The following is a 14,859-nucleotide window of genomic DNA, read 5'->3' on the forward strand; positions in this document are numbered from 1 at the left end:
CTCACCTCTTCCTCCAGACTGAGTTGTTTTATGCACCTAATCAGCACTTCAAATAGGTAAGCATCTTTCAGAACTGGGGTTCTCAATGAAACCCTAACCCCTGTGACACTTATTTTACAGTGTACCTCCAGCCCTGACTACTAGACTTACTGTATGGATCGCTCTTACAGGTGGGGCTTAAACTTCACAGCACCAGCAGGAATGCATGCTCACTGTATGATCTACATTTCAGATCTGGCCAAGCACTGGAGTTTAGGTAGCTTAAAGCAGTGGCTGTCAACCTTTCCAGACTACTGTACCCCTTTCAGGAGTCTGATTTGTCTTGAGTACCCATAAGTTTCACCTCACTTAAACTACTTGTTTACAAAATCAGACAAAATACAAAAGAGGCACAGCACACTTACTGAAAAATTGATTCATTTTTATCATATAAAAAAATCAATTAGAATATAAATAGTGCTTACATTTCAGTGTGTAGTAAAGTTCTGTATAAAATTTTAGTTTGTACTGATTTTGCTAGTGCTTTTTATGCAGCCTGTTAAAACCTAGGCAAATATCTCGATGAGTTGATGTACCCCCTGGAAGACCGCTGTGTACTCCAAGGACATGCGTACTCCTGGCTCAAGGCAACACTGTAGGAGCCAGCTTATGTGCTCCCATATGCTTTAGGCATCAGAATGGCAAAGACTGCTGTCCTCCCTCTAGGATCATGACGATACAAAGACATTTTGGCTTCTGTACTAGCAGCAAATATTAAAGGGGTGACTGAACCTAGTCTTGGCTTGTTTGAACACCACAAATACTTAGAAAGTATTTTAAATCTTCACTCAGGGCAAGGGAGGGGTTCCTTTGATAGCCAGAAGCAGGTGGCCTGGCTCTTTCCACACGCTAGAGGAATCTTGTCCTCTAGCTGGTTTCTAACATGGTGTTTTATACTACATTCTGTGATTGCAGCACTTATAAAGACAGGTCTCATTGTCATGCAGTAGGACTAAAGAGAGGCATTGTGCTTTTCCTGATGAAGAGATGAAAAACGTATCAAATACACCACTGTTTCCTTAGCAAGGCCCTCTCACCCATGAAGATTTATTGGACTGTCCATCTGAGATATCTCTTCTAAAATACCATTTTGCAAAGAAACATTTAGTAAGACCATCTTCTGTAGTGCAGCCTCACTAGCCCCCACCACGCCGCCCCAATTATTGTGGGGAAATTAAGTATGTGGATTACAGAGACTAACACTTTAGAAGATGGGTTGGGGTCTCCTAAAGGAAACTATTAGAAACATTGTTAAAGGCAGTTATAAAAGCTAGACTGTGGAGTTCTAGAGCAGTAGTCCCCAAATTTTCATGGTTCATACACTGCTCTGTGCACCCCTCCCCCATGTGGCCAGGAGCAGGGCTGTAGCTCCTGGGGTGGGGGTGGGGGGTGGAGATAAACACAGGTAAGGGGGCCAAGGCTGGGGCTGCAGCTCGGTGCGGGGCTGGGAACAGAGCAGGGGCCAAGGCTTGAGGAGGGGCCAAAACTAGGGGTGAGACGGGTGTAGAGTTGAGGCTGCGCATGGGGTCAGAGCAGAGGGGTTGGAGTGGGGTTGGGTGGTGCTTCTTCCCCCACTCCCCATGGGGGCTGGCTTGGGCCCCACTGTGCCCCCCCCAATGTTCTTCCACACCCACCCTTGGGGGGGCATGTCCCACAGTTTGGGGACCTCTGTACTACAGTGACTCACCCACATATCACACCAGTGTTATACACCTATTGCTGCAAAAATGTCATCAATATCATTGTTCTCACTAGCCCCTTTCACTGTAGGTCCAGGGTTTCTTTCCAACGCCACAGATTCAGAGGTCCCCACTTTGTCTTGTTCTCTAACATGCTTGGTAGCACTACAGTCTCCTGCTTTTCTTAAGTGAAGTGAATACTCACACTGCTGAGCAGGAAAGAGGGACACAGCACCAGGCATACTGTCTTCAAAAAGGATGGAAGTGTTTTGTTGAACAAACTCTGGAGTCTTCTTTGAGACAGATTTTGACCTTCTAGACAGTTTGATCTTCCTTTGCTGCCAGGAACTTGCTCTGTGGTACTGCTTTGGCCAACGTGCCTTTTGCAAGCCAGAGAGAAGGTATTTGCAGATAGATGCTTTAACACAGCCCAGTTTTTTCTGCAAGCTTTAAGGTGAAGGGGGAAAAACAAAGCAATTCTTCAGTGAGAGGGGGAAAAAACAAAAGGGTTTCTGCTCTGGCAAAATTCAACCCTCCCAGCGTTGGGAGACTTGGACATTTCCCTTCTTCCCTCACAACTCAGAGGTATCGAAGCATCTTGGAAATCATAAGCCCAGGCTTGCAAAAAATCACCATCCCAGGTAGAAAGAATATTCGCCCACCCTTTCATCTTATTGCAGTGTAGAAAGTATTCATACACATTTATAAAAGCCTCACTGCAGATGAGTGAACAGAATAATGCACCTCCCCTCAAATGCATTTCTAGATCTGTGAACATTCCAAGGGCTTTTCTACACAGGAACTTGCAGTCGTTTCATTGAATTGATTTAATTAAAGCAACTGCACACTGGTGGACTCTAACTTTGGTTTAAGAATAGCTGATTTCTGTCATCTTAAGCCAAAAACCCCACTCATACCAGAACAGCAGTCGCCACTCAAGGTTTTGTACTAGCCTAGCTACATTAGTTTTAATTCAACACTTAGGTGATGCCAATACAATTTTCCCACATAGGTAAGACCTAAATAGTAGGATATATTGAATAACTGTAAAGTGGTGTCCCTGAAAACCGCAAATCCATGTTAAATTACACCTGCCTGCAGCCCTGAGCCTCCACATGCTGCAGCCGTTTGCTTTTCAAAAGTTTGGTTCCCAGAAAGAAAGCTTCTGACTTGAGCTTTTTGCTTTTGCAGCAGAGAACAGCCATTTTGAGTGCTTCAGACAGTTCTCTGAAAGAGCAGGCTTCTCTAAACCTCAACACAAGGGATTTGGCATGCTGGGATCTCGCTGCTTTTGCTTCAGAAAGTGTTAGTCTGAAGTCTACATCCTGAAATAAAGATGAAGGAAGAAATTAGTGTTTAAAAAAAAATCAGTGTCCAATTGATCCTCAACAGGAGAAAAGCTCAGATCCTTAGTGTTAAAGAAACATCATTTACTGCACCGAGGCGCAGTGGTCTGGTTGTTAAGAGCAAGGGACTTAAGTTCAGGAAACTGCAGTTCAATTCCCATCTCTAGCACCAACTGTGAAATGGAGACGGATACCCACATTTGTAAAGCACTCAGATCCGCAAGCAAAGGATAAACTACATCGTCTATGCAAAGCCTCCATGCCAGTCTGAGGAGCTAAGACAAGGTAAGCCAGGGAAAGAGCCCTGGAAGCCACTAGCTTCAAAGTACCAGGGACAGGCAACGCAGAGGGGAGAGAATATTTTCCATCACAAACATACAGAAAAAGCCTTTGGAGCCCTGATGTCCTCTTTAAGAGACACAACGTGTGTTAATTTAAGCCATACAAACCTTTTGGACTCTGGGTTTAAGTTGCCTACATAACGTCTTGATGTCAAATCCCAACTGCTCCCCTAGGGAGGGAGAGAAAGAAAAGATTGTCGCTTAAAAATGGGAAGAGTTAGTTCATGTTGGTAAGAGTCCTTTCCGTAACTGCAGTTTCACCCCAGCTCAGCTGTTCAGTCTGCTGCATAGCCATACAGGAGACATCGGGCCGTAAGCTGCTTACTAACAACTGGCTCACACCAGGGCTCAGCATTGCCAGCTGGCAATGCAAAGAGGGGCGAACAAAGGATCCAGATGTAAGATACATTTCAGCCACCTAGGAGCAAGGAACAAAATGGATGGCGAGATTCACAGAAAGCAACACAGAAAAATTAGGTGGATAAAGAAAGCCATCCATGCACTTTGATGCTTTTGGCTTCTGCCACCAGCCCTCCTGGAAGGGAGGTTTAGTGGTTAAAGCACAGAACTAGGAATCAGAGGATCTAGGTTCTGCTGTATGGGACTTGGCCAGTTTACTTAGCTTCACTGTCCCCTCATTTATAAAATGAGGAGGAGGAATGATAAGAATGAGCTGTCTACTATGTAGACCTACTGAGAGGCTTAAATTGTTCATCTTTGTAAAGGGTTTTGAGATCCTGTACTGTACCGCACCATGGAAGTGCAAAGCATTACTTAACACACTTCCCCCCGCACCAAAAGTCTTCACATATTTCCAGAAAAACAGTAACAAAATTGCAAAGCTTTACACTTCAAAAGAGGACGTGAAAGAGAAGCGTAGGCCAAAGCACACTTCTTACCACTCTTCTGTTAAGAGATCCCAGCATATACCTGGCACAGAGAAGCTTAAAATGAAGCATTTCATGCTGGGACCTGTCGTATCCCTGAGCCACAGGATTTACTCGATTTTATGCAAGTTAGGTAGAACCTAAGGGTTAGGGGCATGTTGCAAACATGGCCCTCCCCACCAACAATACTATAGCAGAACTCTTTACCTTTATTAGATCTCTTCACCAGAACCGGCTTCCCAATGTCAATAGGGCGCTGGATGCTCATCATCTTCTTGCTGCCCCTTGTGGGAGCTGCCAGGCCTCTCTCTTTACTGCACCTGGATGCTACTGCAGGCCCTGTGAACAGTCTGTTCAGCCATCCAGTTGCCTTTTTTGTTGCAAGTACTTTAGGTCTTTTCTTAATCTCCAAATAAAGGGGTCCCAGAAACTCAGTGATTTCAGAAGGGAAGGTAAACCCCTTAATATAAGGCATCTGCTGGGTCCTGGACACCTCCTGCAGCAACCCAGACAACACCCCATATAAAGAAATGAGGCTTTGTAATACACACCTATAAAGAATCCTGGGAAAATAAACACATGGGCATGAGCCAGCTGCAGACACAAGCTGTTTAACTTGTATTCACTAAGCAAGTACACTAATCCTGTACCTGCCTCTCCCTCCCCTTTTCTCCTAAAGAAGTCCCTTTCCTCTTCCCTCCCGCCCCCGACACTTCTGGGTCCTGACTTCATGCTCTCCAACCACCTTTCCTTGCATGTGTTTCGAAACTGGTTCTTCCCTACAAATAGCCTAACCTCCCAATGTAAACTGCTTCCTCAATGCTGATTTCTGGCCTAAGGGAGGGTTAGCAGTTTTGGTTGGACCTATTCCTGGAGGTTTTATCATGATATAATCTTTAACTCCTGGAGACTCCAGGACAATCCTGGAAGCTTGGCAACCCTAAGCATGGGGCAACAGGACAGGACTTGCTCCACTCTATAAGTCTCCATCCAATACCCACCCTCCAGAAACCACTTTTCTTCCCTAGCACTATATCTTGTGGATCTTCCATAAACCCTGGGAATTAGCAGGTTCCCAGGTAACATCCAGCCAAGCCCATTTAACGGGCATTCTTTCATGCACCAAAACATTTTGCATCAATTCAATACAGTTGGGCCTACTTATTTGATATGATACACTTTCCTTTTCAATGTCAACTGGAAAATTATTTTCCTGTTCCAAACGGCTCTTATACAATTTATTATACATGGAGCTATGCCATGCAAGAGAATCTACATTTTTTTTTCAGTCTAATTGCACACTTTGTACACGAAACAATGATGTGACGAGACTGGAACAATGATTTCACTGAAAGAATCAGGAGCATTGAGGACTGGCTCCATTCTATCAATTTTATTTTCAGCATGAGGCAGGTCAGATTGGTTACTGGAAAATCCCAGATGTTAAAAAATGTTGTGGCAAACTGACACCATGTAGTATAGATAGGTATATACAGGGTGAAATGAACTTGGCTAAAGAAAATATATGTTTTGCAGTTCATGTAAAGTGCAGGTCCTGTTAGCAGTTGTGGGAGAGCCTTGAAGGAAGAGGGCTAATTGGAAAAACTGGACCTGGAAGGTAACTGACAAGATAGGAGGGAAAGTCCTTAAAGACACCCTAGTTACCAAGAGTGGTTCAAACTGGTTTAATCAAAAAGAAATTTTCAGTCATGTAGGGTCTGATAACAAAGGTATAACAGGCTGAGTGTTCACTCTGAGTACCTGCCCTGTGCAGCTGGAACCAGCCAACATGGGTTTGAGCATCCCGGGTCTATTCCTGTTGTAAGTATCCACTCCATACTTATAACTGCATGTTATTATATGGGTGTGGTTATTGCTTAGGCATTTAAGACACATTTGGAGCAACTATAAATATCATTTCACCTTTGGATTTAATAAAGGAATTTATGGTTAAATTAGTGTCATGGTAATACCCTGTATTAATAATAAAAAGAAAAGGAGTACTTGTGGCACCTTAGAGACTAACCAATTTATTTGAGCATGAGCTTTCGTGAGCTACAGCTCACTTCATCGGTGAAGTGAGCTGTAGCTCACGAAAGCTCATGCTCAAATAAATTGGTTAGTCTCTAAGGTGCCACAAGTACTCCTTTTCTTTTTGCGAATACAGACTAACACGGCTGTTACTCTGAAACCTGTATTAATAATAATAATTCTAACCACCCTGATTGTGGTATAGTTAAGGTTAGAGAAATTTGCTAAGTGCCAAGTATGCACATTTCACATCCACTACAGCATCCTACAGGATATCCAGTAAGAGAACACAGCTTGTTTGTCGCACCTGAAACTGACAGGTCAAGAGAGAAGGAAGGTGGCACCGACTAGGACTACACCACCCTATTCTGGTGAGACAACTCACTAAGCAGAAAGGCCAGAGTACAGCCATGCCATCTGCTGGTGAAAGTACCCAAGGAAAAGAAGACAGATGAAAAACAGTAAAGATTAGTTTTCAAAATGTACAAACCATAATCTACTTAACAATCCTGAAACCACGGTGTTCAAGAGAATGTATTCTTCCAAACACAGATGCTTAACAGATAGGCTGGAAATTAAGCTGGTTAAGGTTAGACAACACTATAACAATGTACAATGGAACTCAGTGAGCAAAGAGACTTTCCTTAAAAAAAACCTCAAGCAGCAATAGCCTTGGCAATTGTTTAGGCTAGGGATACCCAAATGCAGGCTTACTAGGGGCTGCAATGGCAAATTTGCCAGCAGCATGAGTTTCACACCTAATAACACAAATACACGCATGCATCTTGAAGCTTCTTTAATAGAATTAAAAAAAAAAATTGCTTGGCTGAGTCTAGCAGCAGTTACGAGCCTACAGTAGATCCAGTTCTCACCATGAAGCTGAATGGGGGAGGGCTGCAAGTGATATTTAAGAAAATCATTCTGTAAAGAGAAAGGATACACAAATGCTTTGCAGCAACACTCCAGTAAACGCAGCAAGAGCTTACAGCCTCCCAAGATCTTCACCGCCACCACTTCTGTCACAGGCTGGCTGGGAACTAAGCACTCCCCTGCATTTTCAGATTTACTTTTCCTACATTGTCAGAAGGGTAAGGAGATGGTGGTTACACTTAGCATTTGTATTTTCTTCTGAAGTTTTTAGCAGCTTGGAGGTAATGCTTACTGAGGCCTGGTCTGCACTACAAAGTTAGGTGCCTTTGTGCATGTGTCTATTCTTAAATCCATCTCCCACCTATAAGCACCCTGTTATGGCAACACAGTAACACCCCCTCCCCAAGTGGCGCTGAGCCATGGTCGACGTACTGAGGTTGACGCAGCACAAGTGCGGACACTGTGTTACTTATGTTGACTGTAACAGTCCTCCAGCAGCTGTCCCACAATGCCTGACACAGACTGCTCTGGTCACAATTATGAACTCCACTGCCTAGGGATCACAGAGAGTGGAAGGCCCCCTCCCCTTTAAAGCCCCCTGATTGTCCCACTTGGTGAGCACACCTAGCAGCTCTCCATTGCTGTGTGCAGTTGCCCAGCTGGACATGACTGCTACACACTCCAGACATGCGCCAGCTCAGATTACATAGGAGATATTAGATCTCCTGGGCCTGTAGGGAGAAGAGGCTGTGCAGACACAGCTACAGACTAGCTGTAGAAATGTGGACATCTATGAGCAGATTGCACGGGGGGTGCAGAAGGGGTACGACATGGACCAGCAGCAGTGCCACATGAAAGCGAAGGCACTACATCAGGCATATCAGAAGGCCATGGAGGCCAACAGTCAATCCGGTGCCAAACTGTAGACATGCCACCTTTACAAAGAGCTGCATGCCATACTTGGCAGAGACCCCATCACCACAATGGATACCTCCAACGAGCCTGAGCCACAGGCCCCTGGCATGAACAGCAAGGATGAGGGACAAGTGACCAAGGACCCAGCTATGCTGAGCATCAGGACCTGTTTGAGATTCCACTGCAGTCCAGGCAGTTGAGCATGGGGAAGTCCGATGCAGAGGAAGGAACCCAGGTAAGTGTAACTGTATTTCCCATTACATTGATGTACTGAGCTGTGTCCTGTTAAGGTGGGGGCACCATATCGACTTTTCATTCGTTTACTCATACGAGACGAGGTAGCAGTAGAACAAAGAGAGGTAGCATCGTTATCTGCTTTTCATTGCCCTGTAGAGTTAGGCAAGGGGGCCATATAGAGCAATTTGTTTATACACAGGGATGGCCCTTGAATCCTCCTGACCGATCTCGAAGAAACTTTCATGGAGTTACTCCACAGTCCTCTCCCAAAGGTTTCTAGGAATGGCAGCCTTATTTCTTTCTCACACCACTCTGCGATAATTTTGGCAGGCACTATTGCAGTACACAGGTAGCAGCATAAAGGCCCGGGCAGCAGCTGTGCTCTCTGTTACCCTGAGAATTGAGATATCAGCTAAAATCACCACCCCCCTGCGTGGGAAATGGTGCCAGTATTCAGTGCTGTTGCCTTATACTCACAGTTTCATGCAACTGAGCAATTCCATCCTCATTTTCCTCACGCCCGGCGTGCCACGCTCACTGTGGCTGGTGCTGTGAGTGGCGCCCGGCACAAGCACACCAAAGCAGATGTGTCAATGAGCGTGTCTTGTTTAATTCTTTAGGGGAGCAAGGGATGGGAGTTCTGAACCTCAACTTTCGCTTTCCGTTGTGAATATACTGACAATGGTACCTCTGTGCATTTTATGTTGTTGCTGCCTTGAGGGGTTCCTGCTCCACATCCACTGAACATCTGAGTCAGATAAGGAGGAGAAAGAAGAGGACTTTGGGTGACATGTTCAATGAAATCCTGCAAGCCAGTGCTGTATCAGAGCTCAAGCACAGGGCCTGAAGGGTGAACACTGCAGACGGCCTGGAGAAGGAAAGAGCAGATAGGTCAAAGGCCCAGGAATCCCAGCAGGAAAAGGAGAGGAAGTTGCACTGGGATGTAATGGGGCTTCTCTGACAACAAACACAAATGCTGCAGATTCTTCTGGACCCATAGGTTCAAAAGTCCTGGGCTTGCCTCCCTTTGTAGTCCATGGAGAACTCCATTGCAGCACCTCCTTACACCCCCTCTAACATTCCACATGGCATTATGGGCCGCATCCCTACCCCTATCATTCCACCCCACAGAATATTAAGGGCAACCAGAGCATCACATACACTGACCTGTGAAAGCCACAGTTGCTGTATGTGTAGGTAAAGTGGACATGAACATTCCTTCCCCCTATTTAAGTTCTGTTCCATTAGTTTTTAATGTATTTGCTTTTAAATTGCAGGTTTTTCTTTGCACTTTTTGTTAATTAATAAAATTCTATTATTTCGAAAATAATTCATCTTTATTAGACCACAACATATGCTGTAGAGTGCCTAGCAGTTCTGAAAGTACCCCTTTGTTGTTGGTTTAACAACTCAGAGGATCAATGACCTACAGTGTAATAATCATAAATGTACAGCAAGCGCCACAAAATTAACAAGTACACCGACAGTGTGACATTCAGAGATATACACCAACCACCACACAATTCCTAACAGGCCCCAAACAGCAGGTCTAGGGAGAGCACAGCCTACCACAACACATTCCTGTGACTCACTGTTGATGTGCTCTATCAAAGCCTCCCTGAGCCATATAGCTCCACATTGAGCAATTCTACTAGCCCATGTGTCTGGTTGTTCAAACTCAGCAGACAGCCACTCTACCCCAGCAGCAAACTTGCCCTCTTTGCTTCACAGATATTATGCAGGTCACAGCAGACAGCTGTAACCGTTGGGATGGGTTTTTTTTCCCACTGAGATCCAATCTTGTAAGTGAGCAATACCAGCATCCCTTCAATCTACCAAAAACACATTTAACTGTCATTCTGCACCTACTGAGCAGATAGTTGAATCTCTCCTTGGTGCTCTTGAGGTGGCCGGTATACAGCTTCATAAGCCAGAGGAGTAAAGCGTAGGCTGCGTCTGCCAGGATCACTACTGGCATTTCAACATCACCAATGGTAATCTGCTGGTCGGGAAAGAAAGTGCCTGTTTGTGGCTTTCTGAACAGTCCTGTGTTCTTAAAGATGCAAGTGTCATGCACCGTCCCTGACCAGGCAACACCGATGTTGGTGAAGCATCCCTGGTGATCCACCGGTGCTCGCAAAATCATAGAAAAGTAGCCCTTTCTGTCGATGTGCTCTATGGCAAGGTACTCTGGTGACAAAATAGGGACATGCATGCTGTCTATTGCTCCACCGCAGTTTCGGAATCTCACCACTACAAATCCATCCACTATGCCCTACACGTTGCCGAGAATCACGGTCCAGTGTAGCATGAGACAATTAATGGCCCTGCATGCTTGCATGACAACAGCCCCTCCTGTGGATTTTCCAACTCCACAATGATTTCCCACTGACTGGTGGCAATTCAGCTTTGCAAATTTCCACAGTGCGATTGCCACTTGCTTCTCCACTGTAAGTGCAGCTCTCATTTTGTGTCCCTGTGCTGGAGGGATGGGGCGAGCTCAGCACACAGATCCAGGAAGGTGGCCTTTCACATCCAAAAGTTCTGCAGCCATTGCTCATCATCCCAAACTTGCATTACGGTAAGATCCCAACAGTCAGCACTCCTTTCTCAGGCCCAGAAGTGGCTCTTCACCTTCTGCAGCTGCTCTGTGAATGACACTAGCAACCTTGAATTGGTTCTCGCTATGTCCCACAGCAATCTGTCATCCAAGAAATCATCAAGTTCCTCGCTGATTCGGTTCTTCTTATGGCTCTGCAAATACTGGAGGATCATGCATCCGTCCTATGCTTGCAACACTTATGACAGTAGCACAGAGCTGTGCAGGCTCCATGCTTCTGTCGGAGATAGTGGACAGTGAAGATGGCTCTGCAGTTTCATGGGATTTTTTTTTTTTTTTTTAAAGACAAGAAAATTATGGGATATAGATGGCATTTTGTGATGGAGACAGTTACATACTGAAAAGTTGAGCCCTTGCTCCCAGACACCCCTGCACAACTCATTTCTGCCCCACCATGCATTGTCAAAACTTCCCAAGAGACAGTGAGCTGGACGGTGGCAGGTTGCACACTGGGATACGTACCCATGGTGCACTGCACTGTGCATCGACACAAATACTCCTGGTAAGTATGCACAGAGCCGATGCTAGGAGCCAAGTATGCACGTGCACAAGCAATATACTATCTGTGGCAGCTTTCTGCCAACATAACTTGTGTCGACCAAAGTTTGTAGTGTAGACATGGCCTAAGATACTGTATCACGTAGCAAGAGAATGGGTGGTAAGATATACAGTTTCATGCAACTTACTTGGGACACAACTCCGCCAAGTCTTGAATGGAGCCCGTCAAGTTCATCTGATTTAAACGCTTTAAGCATTGTTCTACCTGGAAAGAGAACAAATACCTTGGGTGGATATTTTCAGAAAAACAAGTTTTTTAGCCTAACAGTTGTCCATTAAATTACGCAACATCTCCCCTTCTCAGTCTGCCAGGGGCAGTAGGTGGACCTTCTGAGTCTTGTACATTGGTACATTCAAATATCCAAATAATGGTGGTGGGATCTCTCTATGACATTACTGTGACAGGAATTTACACTGGGACAAAGAGATTGTTGATTACTGCTGACTCCTGTAGGTTGTATGTTGCTATTTTGGGGATTTAATTAAGTTTTCAAAAATAAAAATGCAAATGACTTCAGAAGGAGGCAGTGTGTCAAGTGGATAGATAGGAAGTCAGAAAACCTGGGTTGTAACCTCAGTTGGGCTACAGCAATGAGCCGCATACTTATTATATTTAGCTAAAATACACCAAAAAATTTTTTTTTAATTGATATTCAGCAAATATATTCAACTTCACTTTTTAAAGCTGCTTTGAAAAACTCGGTTATTTCCCAAGGACAGTTTGCAGAAGTTGTATTTCAAAGGCAATTTGTGGATTATTTTCCCCCACCCATTGAACACAAATATTTGTATTTCTATTATTAATGAATTGTAAGAAGCATGAAATGGATAAAAACATCTAATTACATTTATTTAGGGTCTTAACTTGAACACAAAGGGTCTAAATATTGTTCTTACAGAAATAAATAGCAGAATTCTCATTGACTACAAAGGAGCAAGAATTGGTTCAAAACAAGTGGAACTTACAATGTCTTAAAGGCAAGCAAAGAGAGTTATGAAACTACCAAACCCCACACTTTTGGGATGAAAACAAGCCTGCCAAATTTCTTCCTCAAAAGAAATTTTGAGAAAATTGCAATGGACTAAAAACTGACATTTAGAAGACTCATTCCAACCATAATTATTTCATGAAGCTGCTTCTTGCTGACCTGTTTCAGAGACAAATAGGTTTTATGGTGAGACATTCTGTTGTGGAATGTATAAAGGATCGAATGTAAAACTTTTCCTTCTGCATCCACAGCTTTATTCTTTAGCAATGTGCTGACCTTGTAACATCCTTTAATAACAGCTGGAAGGCATCTCACTGAGGAAAAAATGGAGACATTAATTATTTATTCCATACATGATAAATCATATTAGGACAGCATAAATTACAACAATCCATGTCCCAAAGCACATGGGCCAAAGAAACATACTTCATAAAAGCTAGGAACTACCTGTCTTGTTTTCAAATACATTTGAACAAATACCAGTTTGCTACTCTTGCCTGCAATACATTCTTTAGTCCTTACTTATGATATATAACACATGGGAGTTCCATTAAAACAGAATTTTAAGTCATTTACTTCTCCCCACTTCTTCTGTTTTCCATTTCACTTAGCTTGGACAGTGCAACTTGTGTGTTCTAGTTTAGGCAGTATCACTAGAGCTAGTCCAATAGATTTGGATTTGTGTTCCTAAAACTGCAAGGGAATAGAAATAAAACTGCCAGGAAGTGAGCTGAGGGAGGGGGTTGGTTTTTTTAATCATGATCACTTCTAGTCAGGTTTTGTTCTGTATTTAAACCTCAAACCGTTAGAACTCTGGGACTAAAACTACTAGATCAGACCCTCTAAAAATCCATTCCCAGATCCGTGACAATCCCAGTCACACACATGCTTCACGCAGTGTGCGCCTAGCTGTGTTTTAGAGTCACAGATGATCTGAGAGTCAGGTACTGGTGCCTCAAGTTTGCAGACAGGAAGGGAAAGAGCTAACGGCCCTGTACGTATTGGGGGGAGGAAGAGGGTCGCCACATACCCTGGTGAGTTCTACTTTCCTCCTCCCCAAGGCTGCTTCCACTATAGCCCCCAACCCCAGCATCCTTCCAGTGCAGCCCCCCCGCCCCCAGCATCCCTCCCGTGCAGCCCCCCCGACCCCAGCATCCCTCCCGTGCAGCCCCCCCGACCCCAGCATCCCTCCCGTGCAGCCCCCCCCGACCCCGACCCCAGCATCCCTCCCGTGCAGCCCCCCCCGACCCCGACCCCAGCATCCCTCCCGTGCAGCCCCCCCCGACCCCGACCCCAGCATCCCTCCCGTACAGCCCACCCCGACCTCGACCCCAGCATCCTTCCCGTGCAGCCCCACGCACGCCCCTGCCAACTTCCCTCTCGGTCCCAGCGGACGGTGGTAGGTGCTTGTTCTTCCCAGGGCCCCCTCCCCAGCGCTGCCCTTTGGTCGGCTACCTGCGGGGTGTTGGGCCGGCAGGGCCACCGTAGCGCAGCTCGCCGGCCACGGCACACGCCACCGGTTCCACGCCGCGTCCCCCTGCCCAAGCGCCGCCATTTTGCCGGGGTGGGAAGAGGCGGGGACTCCGAGAGCGGCGATATGGGGGCGGGGCTACAAGAAAGGAGGCGGGGCGGGGCGGAACCAAATGGTCTGGGCGGGGGAAGCGCAGGCTCTCCTGGGCGGGGCCTGGTGCGAGGCTTCCCCCGCCCCCCCCCCGGGCTTCCTCGTGAGCGGCTGAGTCTCGTGGCGCCCCACTGGCCCCCGGGGTCCCTAGCGCGGGGGGCGGGTGAGGCCAGAGCCCCACGTGGGCCGGGTGCTGCCAGGGCCCCGCCTCCGCCCCGCCGGGGCAGCCTGGCCGCTGCTGGGCTTGTGCCTCAGGCCCCAGCTCCTGGAGGCAGGCGATGGGGGGAGAAGCTGAGCTGGCCCCCAGGGCAGGAGGTGTCCCGCCCTCCCGGCTGCAGAGCCCAGCTTGAGAGCGGGACCCCGGGGTAAGCCTTAAGGCTGTGAAGGCGAAGAACCCAGCAGGCATTAGTTTCTTTTTGAGCGCATGAGTTGTAAGCCAATATCATGATTTTTCAGGGGCCTGTAACTTGTGAGCTTTGAACGGCGAGGGCTGGCGGCGCTCCTGCCCCCGCTGAGATCACCCCAGTGGGCATCCACATGGCAGGGATCTGGGGCAGTGTGGCCAAGCCAGGTCACTGCCCCCTCATCACAACTCAAAGCAGCACCAGACGCTGCCAAAACAACAGATGCAAAACCTGCGGCTATATCATCGCTGTGTCGGCTACAATGATCGATGCTCCCCACAGTACACCTTTCAAGAGCCAGGGGTACCACGGGTGTCTATCA

At 46.3% G+C, this 14,859-nt stretch overlaps 1 protein-coding gene across 2 annotated transcripts; it reads right to left on the minus strand.

The window, feature by feature from the left end:
* Positions 1–404: 404 nt before the first annotated feature.
* Positions 405–14,105, minus strand: RMP64 (ribonuclease MRP subunit p64). Of its 2 annotated transcripts, none has more exons than XM_048817681.2 (9): positions 13,968–14,105; positions 12,789–12,826; positions 11,652–11,728; positions 7,264–7,395; positions 6,814–6,891; positions 4,500–4,855; positions 3,514–3,575; positions 2,814–3,043; positions 405–2,165 (listed from the first exon to the last, which is right to left on the minus strand). In XM_048817681.2, the coding sequence occupies exons 1-9, from the start codon at positions 14,065–14,067 to the stop codon at positions 1,745–1,747; spliced, it is 1,494 nt and encodes a 497-aa protein (XP_048673638.1). In that variant the 5' UTR covers positions 14,068–14,105; the 3' UTR covers positions 405–1,744. The 2 variants fall into 2 exon arrangements, with proteins under 2 accessions (XP_048673638.1, XP_048673629.1); XM_048817672.2 differs by having other exon boundaries at positions 12,672–12,826.
* Between the last annotated feature and the right edge of the window lie 754 nt (positions 14,106–14,859).

This window comes from Caretta caretta, chromosome 1 (assembly GCF_965140235.1).
Source record: "Caretta caretta isolate rCarCar2 chromosome 1, rCarCar1.hap1, whole genome shotgun sequence".
Lineage (NCBI taxonomy): Eukaryota > Metazoa > Chordata > Testudines > Cheloniidae > Caretta > Caretta caretta.